The sequence below is a fragment of the Dermochelys coriacea genome, chromosome 10 (assembly GCF_009764565.3).
Source record: "Dermochelys coriacea isolate rDerCor1 chromosome 10, rDerCor1.pri.v4, whole genome shotgun sequence".
NCBI lineage: Eukaryota > Metazoa > Chordata > Testudines > Dermochelyidae > Dermochelys > Dermochelys coriacea.
The window spans coordinates 36597297-36617248 of record NC_050077.1 but is presented as its reverse complement, the minus strand read 5'-3'; the positions used below and the strand labels follow the sequence as shown (position 1 = coordinate 36617248).

The window sequence follows — 19952 nt, the reverse complement described above, 5'->3', positions numbered from 1 at the left end:
GCCCGGCCTGCGCTAGGCGGGGCGGGGCTTGCGGCGGCGGCAGTTTGCAGGAAGCCGCGGGGAGCGCGAGGGGTGTCCCGCGCCCGAGCCCGAGCCCGCGCCCGCGCCGGCTCCGCCCACCCCTTCCCGCAGCATGCTGGCGGCCGGCCGTGCCCGCAGGTAGGGCCCCGCGCGGCCCGTACTGCGCACTCCGGCCCGCGTCTCCTCCCTAGCGTTGTGGGCAGGGCCCGGCCTCGGTGGGCAGCTTCGCTGGGGGAAGGGGGCTGGCAGGGTCCGGCGGGGCGGGGCGGGGCTAGCTGGGGTCCCCAGTGGAGCGGTGTAATGGGGGTGGTGGGAGTGGGGCTGGCAGGGTCCGGCGGGGCGGGGCGGGGCGGGGCTAGCTGGGGTCCCCAGTGGAGCGGTGTAATGGGGGTGGTGGGAGTGGGGCTGGCAGGGTCCGGCGGGGCGGGGCGGGGCGGGGCTAGCTGGGGTCCCCAGTGGAGCGGTGTAATGGGGGTGGTGGGAGTGGGGCTGGCAGGGTCCGGCGGGGCGGGGCGGGGCTAGCTGGGGTCCCCAGTGGAGCGGTGTAATGGGGGTGGTGGGAGTGGGGCTGGCAGGGTCCGGCGGGGCGGGGCTAGCTAGCTGGGGTCCCCAGTGGAGAGTGGGGGATGGGCTGTGATGTGTTCCGGGGCTGGGCTGATGTAGATTGAATCGGGATGGAGAGTCCTTGCTGCACCAGGAAGGAGGAGGGGGGCCTTGGGGCACTGTGCACCCGAGCGGGGATGGGGGGCAGGAGAGAGAAAGAGCTGCCTCTGCTTATACTAGAGCTGCATAGCTCCTTCTTTAATCCCTATGGAGATCCCCGCAGGGGAGGTGCAAACTCCTCTCTTCCCCCCCCCCCCCCCCGCATTTGAAGGCTTATAGCAAAAGCCTTCCTCTCGTCTCCCCCTCGCTCAGTATTTGTCCCCAGGCCCTGAAATGCCATGAGCCAGGCCTCAAAATCATGTGACTGGCTTAAAAATACAGAATTTGGGGTTCTTTGCCCTCTGGTCACATTTCCAAACTCCTCTCCCCACCTCTGAAGATTAGAACCTTTTTAAAAAAGAAAGCTGTGTTCTACGCCGAGACAGTAGGGCCTCACAAGAGAAGGGGAAGGGCTGTATTATATTGCCGCTGGAGTGCGGTCCTTGGTACCCAAAGAATTAACGAACAGTGCATGCTGATAGAGCCAGATGTTGCAGCCCTTCCTCGCTCAGTGGAAATACGGGTACGGGGTGGAGAAGGGCTGCCTGAGGAAGCCTTAGTGCAGGGGCCTCAAACTCCATTTACCCTAGGGCCAGTACCAGTCCTCAACCTCCCAGCGGGCCAATAATGTCACTCATGCTGCCCAGAACCTGCCCCCCCAAAAGTCTGCTCCCCACCTGCCTAAGGCTCTGGGAGGGAGTTTGGGTGGGGGGAAGGTCTGGGGTAGGGGATTGGGGTGCCAGCTCTGGGAGGGAGTTTGGGTGCAGAAGGGGCGAGGGGTTGGGGAGGGGGTCTGGATGGGGGGGTGCAGGCTCTGGGAGGGAGTTTAGGGGCGGGGAGGGAGTAGGGGTGCAGCGCTTATCTAGGGCTCCAAGGTGGGGTGGGCCCGGGGGCCTCCGTGCACTGCGCCCCCAGGGACTGCCCCTGCAGCTTCCCATTGGCCGCAGGGGCACTGGGAGCAGGGGCAGGGCGTGGAGGCCCCCCGGCCTGGGGCCGCAGGGCGGGGCCGGCAGACATGTGGAGCGAGCAGGCAGACGCTGCTCAGCTCCACTGCCCTGCCGGGGCCCCGGGCCATTTTAAATCGCCTGGTGCGTGGAGTGCCCGTGGGGGGGGGGGGGGGGGGCAGGTAGGGCCAAGGGAGAGACCCAGACCCAAAATTGCTGGAGCCCCGCGGGCCACGAGTTTGAGACCTCTCCCTTAGAGGCAGTGTTCCTAGTGGTTATAGCTGTGTGTTGCAAGCCAGGACTCCTGGGTTTTATTCCTGATCCTTCCAGTGGCCCTGAGAGATTCAGTGATGTACCAAAGGTCACACAGTGCCTCAGAGGTTGAATTCAGGTTCATACAGCCCTTGGAGAGGAGCAAAGCGCTGTTGTTAGGGGTAAAATGTTTTGTATTTGTGTTCAATCCACCCAGCAGGACTGCCAGTCCAATGTTTCCCCAAATGCCTAATCCGGGGTGGACGCAGATGGGTTAAAATCTAGCCCTGCTGGTAAAGCAGCATGCAAAGCAGGAGAATATGGCATTTGTCATGCAATAGGATGAAAGGAAAACCTAAATGTGGTTCCATTTCCAGGCTGGTTTCCATTCTCAGTCAGGCCTTGGAAGACTGTGCTGAGCAAAAGAAGAAGTTAGAGGACAATCTAACCCTATGTCGGGCCCTTCTTGGAGACTGGTGAGTCGTCGCCACTTTTGTAGTGGCAAAAGATGACTGAAAAGCTGCTCAAGATACTTGTATTGCTCGATGTCTTGTAGAGGCAAGGAGGGAGCATAGCCTAGTGTCTAAAACTCAGGAGCAGGAGTTGGGAGAGCTGGATTTTATTCCCAACTCTGCCATCAAGACTCTGTGTGGTAACTAATTGTGTTTCAACGGTATACTGATTCTGATGTCATAATGCTAATAGCTTTCTGGTTGTCCAGAGAGTCTTCTAGAAGAACAGGGCAGACCTTGATGTCTAATGTAAGAATATAAGATGAAAAAAAATTCTTAGAGAAGGTCATGCAGGGTTGGGGTTGTTTGTCCATCATAAATAAGGAAGAAAAAAAAAAAGCGGGCACAAACTTACTTCCTTCTTCCCTTAGTGGGTCCCCTTTGGTGTCCCAGATCATGGCAGGGTGTGCAAGTCTTGTGCTCATAAATCCTTTGTTCTTGTGCATATTCTTTGGCAAGTTGCTTTAAAAAAAAAAAAAAAAAAATCCTCAGCATTCCAGTGCTGATTTCCCAGCATTCTGACTTCCTGTTAATGGGGTGCAGCCTTGAGCTCATCATGTAGCCAATAATAAAACCCTTTTAGTTGCTCCAGTACCAGGTAATCCCCTGCTCCAGAGCTGTGCTTTTCTGTTTTCATGGGTCTGCTTTTTGTGCTTGTGAAGGGATTGGTCTGTATTGCTGGCCTGAATGAAGCTTTAGGCAAATATCTCCGGCCCCAGTCCTGACTTGAAGCACCTCCTGCTATTTGCGTCTTTTCTCACTCCCAGCTCTGCCAATACAATAGTGCCCAGTGAACAGTGCCTCCCTGCTTTCTTACTTGGTGGGAGGGATGCAGGAGAGAAGGGAGGACTGACTAAAGGGTTGTGTGTGCTCTGGGCTGTCTAGTGTCCCCTGAAATTCTCTTGCTGGCCAGGCCCTGCTCAAAGGATAGGGCGCACTTGGGTGAGAGAGAGTTATCCCTGGCTGTCAGAGTACAGTCACATCCTTCATGTGTTCTGTCTGTGTTTCCCCCTCCCCAGGAAGGTACAAACTCCTGAGAGTCCAAAGCCAGAGAATGGCCCAAAGAGTGACCAAGGTGAGCCTTTTTTTCTTGCCATTTCTGTGTTGTGTCCATGCTCAATCTAGCCGGTGATGATCTAATCTGCTTCCTGGGAATTCCCTCTGATGTTCCCTGCTAACAAGGGGCCTGATTCTCTTCTGTGTCTCTGCTGATTTCCATGGATTTAATCTGGATTCACACCTTGGTAACTGAGAGCAGAATCCAGCTAAGGGTCTTGCCACTACAGCTGCAAGCCTGAAAGGGATGTCTGTGAATGTCACTTGTTTGTGGAAGGGGTTGGTCACTGTGGAGAGGTGTCAGGTTCTTCATGGTTGCCATCCATCCTGACTCTTTCAGGAGTTTGACAAGCAGAGACCGCAGGAGTATAGTGAAAAGTCCCTCTGCTTCCTTGTTATAGATGATGGCTCCTCCGAGAAATCCAGAGGAGTGTGCCAGTGTAGTGAGGAATGGGGAAGGAAGGGGCTTGTTCAGTATGGCTTCCTGATACACCTTCTGCTCTTGTAGAGAGTGAGCCTTCACCCAAGGAACTGGAGGAGCTGGAGCTGCTGAACAGAGCCCTTGAGAGAGCATTAAGAGTCCGGAAAAGCACCCTGCGAAATCCTTCGGAGGCTCTAGGAGAAGGAAAGAAGGCAGCAGAGAAGAAACCTGCTACCAGTGCTGTTAGAAAACAGCAGGCACCCTTGTCTAAAGAGAGTGTCCCTAACACCATCAAGGTGACATCTGCGTGCAAAAAGGCTGTCTCTTCCAAAAAGCTTTCTGCTTATATGCTGAAAGCTCCCTACAGGACTGATCCTGTGAAAGCACCAACCAGCCAGAGCTCCAGAGCTCCAAAGGTGGCTGGGAAGGGCTCGACTAAAGGGGCTGCCCTCCAACAAGCGAGGAAGACTGTGCCAGCTGCCAGTGTGAGTCAGCAAGAGTTCTCTGCTGCTGCAGAACCATCTGGCTCACCCAGATCTCCCCTGCAGCAGAGCTCTTCTTCCTTTGGAGGCTCTGCTAGTGCCAAAAACTCGATAGCTGTCATCCTTCAGGGAGTCGAACCAGAGAATGACTGTCCTGGTTCCTTGGCAGAGTCTCCAGTGACACGGAGCCATACAGCAGGAGATATCCCTGTGGGGAGTACCATGGCCCGCACGTTCACCCTCCAGGGAAAGGGGTACGTTCTTATCAGCAGGCACCAGGAATCTTAGTTTGTTCAGTATTCAAACTCCATTTCTCTTTTCAGCTCGTTCCCACAGGAGCTGATCTTTCCCAGCATTCACTGGAGCCTAGTTCTGTGTCATTGCTGCTCCCAATGTCGCCTTTACCAAGGAGGCCCCTATTTTAGATGCTTATAACTAGGCTTGGCAGAATTTAGTTTTTGTTTTTATAATTTTGATGGATAACACCAATGTTTATTTTTAAGATTTTTTATTTTTCTTGACTCAATTTTGTGCAACTGTGAAAATTTATGGGTTTCAAACTTTTTTTTAAAATTTATCAATATAAATTTTCACAATTGTAGGAAATTATTGGGGGGGGGTCAAACTAATTATTTTATGAAGGCAGATACTGAGATTCAAGAAGTTAAAGCTTTATAATAGTTAAATCACAAATTGTCAAATTACATGTCAAAATATACAAAGGAAGTAGCCATCAATCCAACTCTAATAAATTCTCAGGTAGGATTTTTCTTACTTTGCCTAGCTGTAAATTTCTGTTATGGATGGAAGTGTTTTTTCACTGATTTGAGTGTCTATGATGAAATCGACCTGTATTGACATTTACCGATTAAAAAGTGAATCCTTCCAAGCCTAGGTATAACTTTAACCAAATTTAATAAAAATAACCCCTTGAATTGATGTTTCTTAGTCCAGCTGTGACTATTTTGCAAAGTTTGCTTAGTAAAATTCCCTTGGACCTTTTGTTTTATTTTAGATCCTATCTTTTTTTGGCAGTTAAATGTCTTGAATGCCATATTTTAAACTCCCCAAAAATGGCTTCACACTTAGCAACGCTGACATAGACTTAATCCCGATAAAGATGGTGCCTTTGATGTATTGCAAAAACATATGATTAATGAAGAGCATCCTGACGTGTACAGAGGTGTTTCTCTTAGGAATACAATACAGTGACCACTACAGCCTGGGAAGATTCTACCTGGATTTAACATATTTTTGCCCATTGATTTCTCTGAAGTTATGCATGGGATATGTGAAAACTGAATTTAATTGATGCTAAATTTTTTAAAAGTGCCTACGTCCCATTAGAAGTCAATGGGACTTAAGCTTCTAAGTCACTTACGTGCTTTGGAAAATTTTGGCCAATAAGAACACTGTCAGATAATAGCAGGCTGGCTTTGAAATCAGATCATTCTGTCTTGTTTTAATACAGTGATACTCAGACTGAGGCTCATGAGCTGGAAGTGGTTCTTTAATGTGTCTCTCTGTGGCTCTTTGCAGCATGTGATTTTAAAACACTGTGTGCTAGGTTAATAACTTGGATTGGTTAATAATTAAATCATGATTCTTTTACTATGTTAACCAATTGTAGTTGATAAAATAATACTTGATCAGTCATTTTACTGTGAGAATAATATATATAAAAAATAGTAAATGAACCAATGGAGTCACACAACAGTGGCTCATTTGGGTAATGTTGATCGCTAATTTGGCTCCTGATCCACTGAGATCTGAGTATCAACTGTTTTAATATATAACTTTTTTTTTTTTTTTAAGGGAATTACAAAAACTGTTACTGGAGCAATGCAATTCAGATGTGACTTGAACCCAAGCCAGGAAATGCAGCTATGATTTCTGCTGCTGCTACAACTTAGCTGCCTCATGTGTCTGCATGAAGGCAAAAGATAACACCGTTCACATAGCAATGCAGTATGCACAAAGAGACCTAATTAGTGTTGCTGGGGGAACCAGAATTTGAATATGCCAATTTATTTGTTTAAAATCTTCGTTAATGCAACACTGCAGTGCTAACTGGGTGTGCAGGTGCTTAGTTAACACTAAATTGGCAGCCCAGGTTTTAGCAAAAGTAATTTGAGGGATTCCACTCCAAAATTCAGCTCCCCCAGTCTCTGCCATGAGGAAGGGAAAGATAAAATGCCCCCCATTTCTCTTCCACTTCTTCATATGTCACTGATGCTGCCTTGGAGCAATGCTGCTGGGGCTGCTGAGCCTCGCTAGGCACAGCCATGATGATTGTCATTAGTGAGATATTTCACTGTGTCCATCCCTCATCAACCTGCAGTGGCAGCTCCCTTTAGTTTGGGCAGCCTTCATCCTGCAGCTGCTGGTCTGCTGCCAAGATCCTGCTTCCAAGTCTGTGTTCCAGCTTGTGGGATGAGATCACGATGGGGTATGGACACGTGCACAGAGCATCTCCGCTCCAGGTGGCCGGCCAGCCCCCCCTCAGAGTGATGGTGATGGGTAGTCGTGGCTCTTTTCAGGCTGCTCAGTGGTCACTCTGAGCCATGCAGTTCCCATTCCTTCAGGGCTCGCTGGAGATGGTTGATTGGGCAGCTTGGGAGATGCTTCTGCTGGCTGGTGCGGTAGTTGTTCGATGCACGGAGGATTCAGTCTCCAGAGCAGTCAGGCTGGTGCCTGTCACCAGCACTAAATTCATTGCAAATTTAGACATCACTATCCTCAAATAAAAGATTAGGAACAGGGTGTAGTGTCCTGATCCTGCTCTGCTGCACTTTGGCAGTCATTACTGAAGACTCTCTTCTTTGCAGGTCTTCGTTGAAGCTACCGCGTCCCTATAGGAAAGCCTATTCCAGGAACTCCAGGTAAAGCTATCACCACCAGCCCTACTTGGGATTCTTTCCTGGTGGCGGGGGAGGTGTGAAGGGAGCAGCCTGGGCTTTGCAGCCTGATGGAGAGGAAGCCTAAAAGATGCTGCAGCATTCGAGGGGCATTGGCAGAGCTGTGTGGAAAGCCTGAGACTGGAATAGTCGGGATTGCTGCAGATCAGACTTGAGGGACCTTGGCAGAGTTGTGCATGGGAGCTTGCATGGAGCCTGCCAGTGACGTTCTAGCCAGTGACGGTACACTGTCGCTTCCAAGGGCATGAAAGCTTGCAAAATTCACCCCAACATTTTAAAAATACGAAGAATTCCAAGGAAAGTCATGGTCTTTAGCCTGTATATAACTTTACAGTGGTGCAACTGTATTTGCAAATCCTCGTCATGAAGTTAGAGACCATCCCCTGCCAGTCCCAGTGCTTTTGCTGGTCTGATTTTCAACATCCCAAACAATGAGGCTCTGACCCACTTCCTTTGGGAGATCATTCCACAGCTTAATAGAACCCACTGGGGTAATACCTGTCCTGATGCTCAGCATAAGTAGGACTCGAAGAGTCGCTGAGTCCAGTCCCCTGTTGTTGCAGGCCACCTGTCATGTGAATCTGTGAATTTTTCAAGCTCCATCTTAAACTAGGTTTCAGAGTAGCAGCCGTGTTAGTCTGTATTCGCAAACAGAAAAGGAGTACTTGTGGCACCTTAGAGACTAACAAATTTGTTAGTCTCTAAGGTGCCACAAGTACTCCTTTTCTGTTTGCATCTTAAACTAGTTAGGTTGTTCCAGAACCTCCCTCTTCTGAGGGCTAGAAACCTTGTAATTTCCAATCTAAATTCAGAGCCAGATACACATTTGTTCCTAACATTGCACCTAGCGAGTGTGTAGTGTCCCAAACAATTTCTCCCCTTCTTGGGAATTGGCACCTTTCAAATGCTTGCAGATTATCATCAAGTCATCTGCTAGTCATCTCTTAGCCAAGTACGTAGATTTCTCTGATTTTTTCTGTGCAATTTTAGTCTCTTTACTGCTTCTTTGAACTTACATGGCAAAGTGAAAATAACCTACCAGTTTAGCTCTGCGTCCTGAAGTTTCCTTGCAGGGGGAAATGCATCTAACAGGGTCTTACCTATTTTTTTCTATTCCATTAACCTGGCCGTTTCTCATTATAACTTTCCTCTGAAAGCTGCAGTTTTAAAATGATTCATCTTGACAGAGTTAAAACTTAATCTAGTAGTGGGGTACACTTGCCCATGGGTCAGCCAGCCACATACTGGGTAGTTATTTTAAATGTACTGCTGCTATCCCTCATTTTCTGCAGTAGGTTTCTGGAGCGTGGCTGAAATACATAGTCTCATGTGGCCATATTTTTGTAGGTGGTTGGGTCAGTGCAGAATTATGGAGACCTTGTGCAAGTAGAACATATCCCACTGTCAGCTCTCCTCCCCCATTCTTTGTACAAGGCTCTGTGTTCCCAAGAGACCCCTTGAACACAAGATTCCCACCTGTCTGCCCACCTTGCTGATATCCATTTTAATGTTCCTGGAGCACCCTAGTGGAGAGGCGGCACCATCATGCCTCTTCCCACTCATGCTGTCCTGCCATAACTCGCTGAATTAGAGAAACCTTGGAAATCTTTCATCTAAGGAGAAGCTGGTGGAAATTACACAGGTGCTCTGGGGAATATTGTGCCGTGTGCAGGAATATCTGTTGCCTCTGCGTGTATTAACACACTCCCCCACCCCTACTCCACCCCCGGCTTGTCTTGAATTTTCAGACAGTGGGAGAAGTGTCATCTGTGCCAGAGCAGCTCGGCCACAGCTGCTGCAAGGAGTCGCTTTCTAGAGAGAATGCAGTCTACCGTATCCTTTTTTTTTTTTTTACCTCTCCTGCCCCTTTAAATGATGGCATGCAGCCACATGGTGCAGTTTGATGGGTGTCCTCTTCAAATCATTGGAGAGGTACCCTGTCTCCCAGGAGCTGTGCCTGTAACAAAAAGAGTCCTGTCCAGAGCTCGTGGAAAGGGTTCCATTCCCGCTACAGATCTTCACTATTAGCGGAAACTTGGGTATTTTAATACAGACAAACCGAGCCATTAGTAAACAACACATTTAGACATTCTTTCTTCCCCCCACCACCTCCATCCTCTGCAGTGTCATCTTGTGTGCTGCTTGCCCTTTACATCTGTCCTGGAATCCCAAAGAACTCAGCCCTGGGCATGAGGGTGGTGACCGAAGGAAGGGGTTTGCCATGCTAGCACTTGGGTCTAAAGGAAATGCTCCTTAAGCTGCTGTAAGTTTTGTTCCTCTGCACCAGCCTTTAGTCCTGCAGAGATAGAAGAGGGGGTGATGGTCCTGCGTGATGCACGTTCTCTCCTGAGCCAGTACATGGAAGCTGAGACCACAGGTAAGAAATGCACTAATGGCAGCTCAAATTATTTCCCCACCTGCCTGTGTCTTGCCAGGTGTACTCAGCTGTCTGTGGCTTAAGGAGACCAGAGCAATGGAGGGGGCAGGTGATAGTCCCATTCCCTGCTTTGGAATAGTCAGATATGGTACCTATCACTTGCTGGTGTGGGGTTGGGAAGTAACAGAATTACTGAATCATGATGTTTCTGTGTAACCTCATACCTGCTAGCTTTCCCCTCCAGGCTACCCAATTTGGGAGAAAGAGTATGAATGTCTCCTGACCCTGGAAGGCCTGCAAGACACAGCATCCCAGTGTCTGCACAAGCTGCAGCTGCTGCGTGCAGGTGAGGCCAATATCTGGTGTACGGTCAAGTGTCTAAGCAGCCTGTCTTGTTTGAGCAATAGTTTGGTGCTTGTGATTAGCCTGAGACCCATGTTGTTAGATAAAATGTCAAAGATGCAGCTGAGGGAGGGGAAACTCATGGACAGGGTGTGTTAATTTACTGGTGGGTTAAAGAGACTAGACTAGTATTATGGATATGATTTTGTCACAGCAAAATTATGCATAATTCACGGCACAGTCACAGTAAAAAGAAAATTAATTTCACGCTATTGTCACAGCAACAAAATTGTGTAATAAGGGAATGTGAACCTAAATATGCATTTATTAACATGAACAGTATAATGTTTCTGCTAAATAAATAGAATTTAATGCAATATAGTTTTATTTTCTTTGCAAAAGTAAGCTATTTTGGAATTTTTTATTTTTGTACAATACTTTTTTCAAACAACCATAACAGGAAAGTGTTTGATTTTCTAATAAAATAACTTTGTGATCCTTTTTTGGTTAACTTCCATTTACACGCGGCTGTGATTTTGGTCCAAGTTATATACTGAGTGTGTCACTTTTGATGCGACATCTCTCATCCCTGAGCACATTATTAAAGATGAGAATGATCTTTCTGAGTCCACACTGTTGACTGGTGCTGCTAAGCATCACAGGGTAACCACTGCAAGAACTGGAAATCAGGGTTTCATGCTTCTCCAGACCTGTAAAATATCATCACTGCTCAGTTATTGAAATGCTTCCCAGTAAGCCCAATATACTGTCTCTGCTGGAATGTTGTCTACACACAATGGGATATTTCAAATGTCATGGCCTTAAAAATGTTTGTGTTTTGCTTGATGTGGCTGAAATATATGGCATGCCCTGAAAGAAGCGTCAGCGGGTTGGCAGAAGTGGGAGATTGAGTCATTTTCCGAATACAACTTAATTTTGGTTTCAGAGTAGCAGCCATGTTAGTCTGTATTCGCAAAAAGAAAAGGAGTACTTGTGGCACCTTAGAGACTAAATTTGTTAGTCTCTAACTTAATTTTGAGCTTTCTAAAAGTGCAGTTTTTGTTGCTGGGTGTTAAGTTTCAGTGCAGCTCTCAGCCTCCAGCGCAAGATCGCATGTCATTTTTCACTTGATGAGCACGAACTGTGGACCCTTCGTAAATCATAAGAGTATTTATGATTTGGGATACAGTTTTCTTAAGAGCCTCCAATTCTTCAATAACTGCTTCAGATTAGCAGAGATCAACAATCTCTTCAACTTGAACTGCTCTGACCAGTCTCCTTTGTGTAAAAAAACAAAACAAAAACCACACCCCACAAAATGTAATCCTCAGCATGTGCAAGGTTATAAAGACCTGTTTTTAACCAGCTGTTCCATCTGGTTATTACCGGGGCTGGTGGGATGCAAAGACTTTTCCCATTAAAAACGCAGGAAATCACGCTTTCCTTGCAGGATAAGCAGGTTTATTTCATTTACTTTTTAAAATATTTTCCTTCACAGTTTGCCAAAAGCTTAAGCAAATGTGACTGCATGTCAGGTGTACAGCATTTAAAAACGAACGTTTCAAGTCTTGACCCCAAGCTTTCCCCATGTTTGTGGCATTCTGTCACAACTGCAGTGCTGCAATCAAACGATATTGGGAATTTCTCAAGTTTCCCTTATTGCCTAGCTTGCCATTTTAAAATTAACTGCTTCCAGAACCTCACAATTCAGCAAAGACCTTTCCAGCTTGTTCTGTTCACCTTCAGCTGAAGTATCCACATTGTCACTGCTGATTGGGAAGGGGAGAGCAAGAATATTAAGCCCATATCTGTCTTCAGCATCAGTAGTTTCATCTACTACAATGCTGATTCCTTCAAAGGCTTTCAACTTTTCTTTTAATTCTTGAATGTGATAGTCAAAAACCTTGGGTAAGTAAAACTTTTAAAAACTGGTCTCACTAGAGCAGGTTGCGTACTAAAAACCTTCTCAGTGTTGGATTGTCAAGGGTAAGGAAAAGGCTTCTGTTAATTTTAACAGCTCTGTAACTGTTTTCTGAAGTTTTGTGTTCTGTTTTCCTCCACTTCTAAGGCCCCTCATTTGTGCTTGTGTTGCACTTTCCAGATGCTTGTCACAACTAGTTTTTCTGGTAAAATCAAGCTGACATGTAAAATTTTTCTCCACTTTCATGAAATGTTTTGGGGTTTATCACTGCTCAGTTTTGCCATTTTACTTGTATTTTGTTGCTGTTCAGGGGTTCATCTGTTCCAACCACTTTGACTCCTTCCCTGCTGCTGACACTGCCAATAATTTTAAAGCCATGATCACTTTCTGTTTACGCAAGTGTTCACTGTCTTCCTGGTCAAGTTGAAATGCATAGAAAAATTCACAGGTTCTATTACAGTGATGACTGCCTGTGACATCATCATATCCTTATCAGTGGAGACAAGGATTTAAATCTCTTGTCGCAATTGAAGCCATTGCAACAATTTGTCACAATCATTATCAGTCTCTGTTTAGAAAGTGCCTGGTACTGGAGTAGTAAGGGAGGTTGCAAGTCAGGAGGGAGATGCACTGGCCACCCTGCGTAGCAGAAGCTTGACCTGTGCCTGGTTCTATATATAACTACTAGTCCAGCATTTTTATTTTTATGAATGCTAAATGCATCCAAAATTCTGGAAGAACAAATGGAACTTGCTGGTTTTTATTTGTACCTCCCACCCCAACAGCTGCAGAGTCCCAGATGGTGGTATACCCAGCAGACTGTGCTCACAAAACGGGGACCTCCCCTGCAGATTGCGCTCCACTCAGAGGACGAAGATGTGGGGACACAGGTGTCCTGGCAACACCTCTCCTTTTTTACTCCAGCTGCCAGGAGCTGAGGGACATGGCCACCTTGAAACTGCAGGTGGTGATGCTGCGCCAGCAAATCGACATACAGAAGGTAACTCAACAGCAGAAATACAAGATGGGGGGCAGGAAACAGCAGCAGCACAATTAGTTCTAGTAGAAGCTAGTTCCCAAGCCATGGGGTTTGCTCAGCATGTCCATGTCCTGTCACCCTTGGATTCATTTCAAAGATGCATATGTTGTTAAGGCCAAAAGGGACCATTGTGATCATCCATTTAGCTCCTGCATAACCTAGGCCATAACTTCTGATTGAACTAGAATGTTAGAGAGAGGAGGTGGATGAGGCAATTATTGGGCCAACTTCTGTTGGTGAGGGAGACAAGCTTTCGGATTTACACAGAGCTCTCTGTTATGGTTGGAAAACTGTACTCAGACAGTCACAGCGAAGTTAAACGGATGGTTAGCATGAGTAGGTAACACATATTTAAAGGGATCATTCAAGGCAATGTCCCGTTAACACCTCTCCAGTCATTAACTACTTGTGCTAATGGGCTTTAGCCCAGGAAAGCTTATGCTCAAATAAATTTGTTAGTCTCTAAGGTGCCACAAGTACTCCTCATTCTTTCTGCTGATACAGACTCACACAGCTACCACTCTAAAACCTGTTCCACCTTGTGTTAGCTGTGACACTCAGAATACTGTACCTTTCCCAGGCCTGAAGAAGAGCTCTGTGTAAGCTCAAAAACTTCTCTTTTCACGGGCAGAAGCTGGTCCAATAAAATATATTACCTCTCCCACTTGTCTCTCTAATATCCTGGGACCAACACTGCAGAAACTAGACCATGTTTATTAGACTTTGTTCTTTTTTCAGTTTGTTGAGGGAGGGGTTTGGTTTTTGTTTTGTTTTTTTCTTAATACTTCTATTGTAGGGAGAACATCATCCTAGTATATTTTGTCACATTAATAGCTAGAGACCCCATTGGCGGCTGTTGCCTCAGTTGTGCACCTGCGTTGTGATCTTCCCCTGTACTATCTATCAGCAGTCTAGCCCCTCCTGTGGGGCCAGAGAGGAACAATATATTCACATTTCTTCAGTCTCAGGCTGCCCTGCTATTGACCTTGACATTGCTGGACCACCAATAAGAATAAGAACAATCTCCACACCAGCTCAGAGCTGGGTGCCTTCAGCACAAAGGATTGCCTATTGCCCTGAAATATTTGCAGTGATTTAGCCATACGGACTCCACTCACCGGGACTGAACTCTCACTTAGAACCTCCAGACTGGGCTAAGAGCCCTCCACTCAGAGGTGAAGTGTGAGGGTTTAGCCATTAAGTAATTCCCTGCGTTGTCCTACAGCTGCACTTTGACATGCCAGTCATCTGAGCTGAATGAGGGATATGTTGGAAAAGAAACTCTCGCAGAGCAGGAAACCCTCATGAGCAAAGGGAAAGTTAGGCTATGTCTATACTTGCAGAGTTTTTCTGCTGTCAGTTTCAACAGGGATAGTGAACCGGTGAAAGAAGAGCGCTGGTTTGTGTACTCACTTACTTCCAGAGGCATCGGAGAGTGTTTACATTTGCAGCACTTCCATCCCTGATGAGAGCAGTGCACTGAGGGCAGCTATCCCACAGTGCAGCTCTCTCCATTTTGATGGTAGGTCTTGTGGGAAAGGGTCAAGGGGGGTTGATCGCGGGTCCCTTCACAGCCTTCTCTCCCCAAACACTGATCAGATCCAGTAGCTCAGCATTGCTCCAAGCAGGGGATCATTTGCTCCGTGGAGCAGGCATTGTCACCTGGCCAGATGATAAATGAGCACTTGCCAAGAAAACAGGAAGGGGAATTTCAAAGTCCCTGGGGCTTTACAGGGGAGGGGTGGATGGCTGTTTACCTGGTGTCAGAGCAGCAGAGCTGCTGGCCAGAGTGGTCACCAAGGCACTGTGGGATAGCCTGCAGAAGCTAAAAGCTCTGTAAACAGGAAGAACGTGTCTTCACTTGCACGTCACTGCAAAAGCATCACCCGTAAGACCTGTATGCCTCATGGAGATGGTTTTCTTTTTGCGGTGAAACTTCTGAGTTTCACCTCAAAAAGTCATTGGCAAGTGTAGACACTCCCAGGGTTTTTGTGCAAAAAAGGGACTTTTTCTGCTTTAAAGGGCAAGTGTAGACGTGCCCTGGCTGTTGGCAGATTCCTCTGCACCTGCTGTCACACAATAAACCTTCCTGTGATTAAGTCCTGCCTTTAATTTCAGGCCTCTGTTTATGGGCTGTCCCTATGCCCCATCTAGAATGGTGGTTGAAACCTCCTGCCTAGATATCAGGGTGACAACTGGGGCTGGAACACTTGTTATAGTGGGGATGCTGAAAGCCAGCTAATGAAACTAAACTGTGTGTATTCAAAAGCAATGTGAAAAGGCATGATTCCCGCTCATACCACACAGGTGCAGCACAGCTCTGGGATTCTCAAGAATTGCACAATAATGCTAGCTTCATTCTGACAGCACCAGCAAACTTTTCACCATGAAACCTGGGGGTGCTGCAGTACCTGCCGCACCCCTCGTTCCCAGGCCTATGCAGGTGACTGCCCTCTAAATGGATAGATGCTTTATATGGGGTGAGTTCTGGAGTCCCGAGATTGGTGAAATACTTTGCAGAGGGTGAGTCAAATGAGTGCAACATGACGTGATTGGAATAACAGAGACTTGGTGGGATAACTCACATGACTGGAGTACAGTCATGGATGGTTATAAACTGTTCAGGAAGGACAGGCAGGGCAGAAAAGGTGGGGGAGTAGCACTGTATGTAAGGGAGCAGTATGACTGCTCAGAGCTCCGGTACGAAACTGTGGAAAAACCTGAGTGTCTCTGGATTAAGTTTAGAAGTGTGTGCAACAAGAGTGATGTCATGGTGGGAGTCTGCTATAGACCACCAGACCAGGGGGATGAGGTGGATGAGGCTTTCTTCCGGCAACTCACGGAAGCTACTAGATCGCATGCCCTGATTCTCATGGGTGACTTTAATTTTCCTGATATCTGCTGGGAGAGCAATACAGCGGTGCATAGACAATCCAGGAAGTTTTTGGAAAGCGTAGGGGACAATTTCCTGGTGCAAGTGCTAGGGGAGCCAACTAGGGGGAGCGCTTTTCTTGACCTGCTGCTCACAAACCGGGTAGAATTAGTGGGGGAAGCAAAAGTGGATGGGAATCTGGGAGGCAGTGACCATGAGTTGGTTGAGTTCAGGATCCTGACGCAGGGAAGAAAGGTAAGCAGCAGGATACGGACCCTGGACTTCAGGAAAGCAGACTTTGACTCCCTCAGGGAACAGATGGCCAGGATCCCCTGGGGGACTAACATGAAAGGGAAGGGAGTCCAGGAGAGCTGGCTGTATTTCAAGGATTCCCTGTTGAGGTTACAGGGACAAACCATCCCGATGAGTCGAAAGAATAGTAAATATGGCAGGCGACCAGCTTGGCTTAATGGTGAAATCCTAGTGGATCTTAAACATAAAAAAGAAGCTTACAAGAAGTGGAAGGTTGGACATATGACCAGGGAAGAGTATAAAAATATTGCTCGGGCATGTAGGAAAGATATCAGGAGGGCCAAATCGCACCTGGAGCTGCAGCTAGCAAGAGATGTCAAGAGTAACAAGAAGGGTTTCTTCAGGTATGTTGGCAACAAGAAGAAAGCCAAGGAAAGTGTGGGCCCCTTACTGAATGAGGGAGGCAAGCTAGTGACAGAGGATGTGGAAAAAGCTAATGTACTCAATGCTTTTTTTGCCTCTGTTTTCACTAACAAGGTCAGCTCCCAGACTGCTGTGCTGGGCAACACAAAACGGGGAAGAGATGGCCAGCCCTCTGTAGAGATAGAGGTGGTTAGGGACTATTTAGAAAAGCTGGACGTGCACAAGTCCATGGGGCCGGACGAATTGCATCCGAGAGTGCTGAAGGAATTGGCGGCTGTGATTGCAGAGCCCTTGGCCATTATCTTTGAAAACTCGTGGCGAACGGGGGAAGTCCCGGATGACTGGAAAAAGGCTAATGTAGTGCCCATCTTTAAAAAAGGGAAGAAGGAGGATCCTGGGAACTACAGGCCGGTCAGCCTCACCTCAGTCCCTGGAAAAATCATGGAGCAGGTCCTCAAAGAATCAATCCTGAAGCACTTAGAGGAGAGGAAAGTGATCAGGAACAGTCAGCATGGATTCACCAAGGGAAGGTCATGCCTGACTAATCTAATCGCCTTTTATGATGAGATTACTGGTTCTGTGGATGAAGGGAAAGCAGTGGATGTATTGTTTCTTGACTTTAGCAAAGCTTTTGACACGGTCTCCCACAGCATTCTTGTCAGCAAGTTAAGGAAGTATGGGCTGGATGAATGCACTATAAGGTGGGTAGAAAGCTGGCTAGATTGTCGGGCTCAACGGGTAGTGATCAATGGCTCCATGTCTAGTTGGCAGCCGGTGTCAAGTGGAGTGCCCCAGGGGTCGGTCCTGGGGCCCGTTTTGTTCAATATCTTCATAAATGACCTGGAGGATGGTGTGGATTGCACTCTCAGCAAATTTGCGGATGATACTAAACTGGGAGGAGTGGTAGATACGCTGGAGGGGAGGGATAGGATACAGAAGGACCTAGACAAATTGGAGGATTGGGCCAAAAGAAATCTAATGAGGTTCAATAAGGATAAATGCAGGGTCCTGCACTTAGGATGGAAGAATCCAATGCACCGCTACAGACTAGGGACCGAATGGCTCGGCAGCAGTTCTGCGGAAAAGGACCTAGGGGTGACAGTGGACGAGAAGCTGGATATGAGTCAGCAGTGTGCCCTTGTTGCCAAGAAGGCCAATGGCATTTTGGGATGTATAAGTAGGGGCATAGCGAGCAGATCGAGGGACGTGATCGTTCCCCTCTATTCGACACTGGTGAGGCCTCATCTGGAGTACTGTGTCCAGTTTTGGGCCCCACACTACAGGAAGGAGGTGGATAAATTGGAAAGAGTACAGCGAAGGGCAACAAAAATGATTAGGGGTCTAGAGCACATGACTTATGAGGAGAGGCTGAGGGAGCTAGGATTGTTTAGTCTGCAGAAGAGAAGAATGAGGGGGGATTTGATAGCTGCTTTCAACTACCTGAAAGGGGGTTTCAAAGAGGATGGCTCTAGACTGTTCTCAATGGTAGCAGATGACAGAACGAGGAGTAATGGTCTCAAGTTGCAATGGGGGAGGTTTAGATTGGATATTAGGAAAAACTTTTTCACTAAGAGGGTGGTGAAACACTGGAATGCGTTACCTAGGGAGGTGGTAGAATCTCCTTCCTTAGAGGTTTTTAAGGTCAGGCTTGACAAAGCCCTGGCTGGGATGATTTAACTGGGACTTGGTCCTGCTTTGAGCAGGGGGTTGGACTAGATGACCTTCTGGGGTCCCTTCCAACCCTGATATTCTATGATTCTATGAACATAAACTGGCTCTTTCCAACCTGCCAGTGCCCACGTGTCTGGCCCAGGCCTAACCATTTGCTGCTGGGGCCTAGGTGGTGGGAATGCCAGGAACTATAGAAATTAAAGAATCCTGTGGGGTCATATTGCCCTTCTGCCCAGTGAGACAGGACTGTTTCCCTGTCTTCTTGGATATGTGAACTAGTCTAGTTTTAAATTAATCCAGTGGTAAGGGTGGAAAGGTGTCATCTCCTTTGGGAGAAGTGGGAACGCAGCTGTTGGTTTTAGCACTCCCGCACGTACTTCAGACCTGCCATTTGCATAGCTTTGTACAGTGGATTTTGAAGCTCTTTCCAAAGGCTCAGACATTCTCATTGTAATGGGTGGAGGCTGAGACACAGAGGGTAAGTGACTTGTGTAGCGTCAGACAGCTCTGGAGGCCATTACATGGGAGTGGAATAGCCATATGTGGTGAAGGATAAGTAGCGTTATCTGTACTATGCTGCCCTACAAGGTGTGTTAGGGTAACTGTGGGTTACTCTATGGTGCATCTCAATGAGCTGAGAATGGACATTTTGATAGTTACATCTGACTAAAGCAATCCATCCTTCAGCAATTTGGATATTATTACCCCTAATGCCCTGCCTAGCTTTTGCTGCTTCATACAACCACTTGGAGGCCCTAGAAACGTGCTCTGCCTTTCAACCTGCTGCTGTGTTGTTTGCTTCCACCCAGGTCTTGATAGCCGAGCTTCTCCCCATTCTGGAATCCAGGCTCCCTTGTGGTGATTCTCCATCTCCTCTGTACCGAGCAATTTACACCCAACTCTGTGAAGGAGGCGAGCGGTTCCCTGTGTTGATGAATGATGAGCTGCCAGACTGACCTTGCATCCAGGCTGCTGTCCTGCTGGCTGTCCCCTAGCCCAGAGAGAGCCAAGAAATAAAACTTTTCTTAGTAATTTTTTTCCCTCTGCCCATTTTGTCAAACAAAATTAAATTTCACACTGGTTGCTAACTCCATTTCTCTCTTAAATCATCTTCTCTAGCTGAGAGCTAAGGGGTTCTGAAGACAAGGGTTTTGAAGTACCACTACCTGGGGCTTACCATCCAGCAGGTTACCATGAATAGTACAGTCCTTTACCTGGATCACCTCCAGCTGTGATCCTGTCTGATCCAACTAGCTAAGAAGGGCTGAGCCACATGGGTGCTTAGATGGGAGATGTCCATGGAAAACTTGGGTGCTGCAGGAAGTAGTGAGGTTTGGGGTGCAGGGCTGGGGAAGAGGGCTTTTGGGTGGGGCTGGGAATCAGGGGTTCAGGAGGGGGCTCAGGCTTGGGGCAGAGGGATGGGTGCAGTGGGTGAGGGCTCTGGCTAGAGGTGAAGGCTCTGGGGTGGGGCTAGAGATGAGGGGGTTGGGGTGTGGGCTGCCCCAGGGCTGTGGGTGGGAGGCAGGGGAGCGAGGACTCCCCCCAGTTACTGTGTAAAACATGGAGCACTTCTCAATGCAGCAGCTTGGGACAGGGGGAGAGAGGTGCCTCTCCCTGGCAGTGACAGCTCCAGTGGGCCTGGGCCAGGCCAACGGAGGGGCTACTCTCCCCCTGCTGTGGGAAGTACAGGCTGGGCAGGTCCGTGCTGGGGGGAGGCATCTCTCCTTGCTGCAGCCTTGAGCCCCTG

General features: G+C 47.8%; 1 protein-coding gene across 1 annotated transcript; it reads left to right on the top strand.

Annotated features, from left to right (window-relative positions):
* TEDC2 (tubulin epsilon and delta complex 2) lies at positions 1 to 19298 on the top strand. Its single transcript, XM_038420098.2, has 10 exons — positions 1 to 159; positions 2297 to 2395; positions 3451 to 3506; positions 3996 to 4644; positions 7219 to 7272; positions 9057 to 9141; positions 9577 to 9685; positions 9930 to 10031; positions 12734 to 12948; positions 19015 to 19298. Exons 1-10 carry the CDS (start codon positions 134 to 136, stop codon positions 19159 to 19161), a joined length of 1542 nt encoding a protein of 513 aa, XP_038276026.1. The 5' UTR covers positions 1 to 133; the 3' UTR covers positions 19162 to 19298.
* Positions 19299 to 19952: the final 654 nt, after the last annotated feature.

What these genes read in the sequence shown, in the direction of transcription:
- TEDC2 (XM_038420098.2), top strand. Translation starts at nt 134, where the DNA reads ATGCTGGCGGCCGGCCGTGCCCGCAG. An exon ending in CGGGCCCTTCTTGGAGACTG is followed by an intron (nt 2,396 to 3,450) that starts GTGAGTCGTCGC and finishes CCCCCTCCCCAG; the next exon opens with GAAGGTACAAACTCCTGAGA. An exon ending in TAGAGAGAATGCAGTCTACC is followed by an intron (nt 9,142 to 9,576) that starts GTATCCTTTTTT and finishes AGCTGCTGTAAG; the next exon opens with TTTTGTTCCTCTGCACCAGC.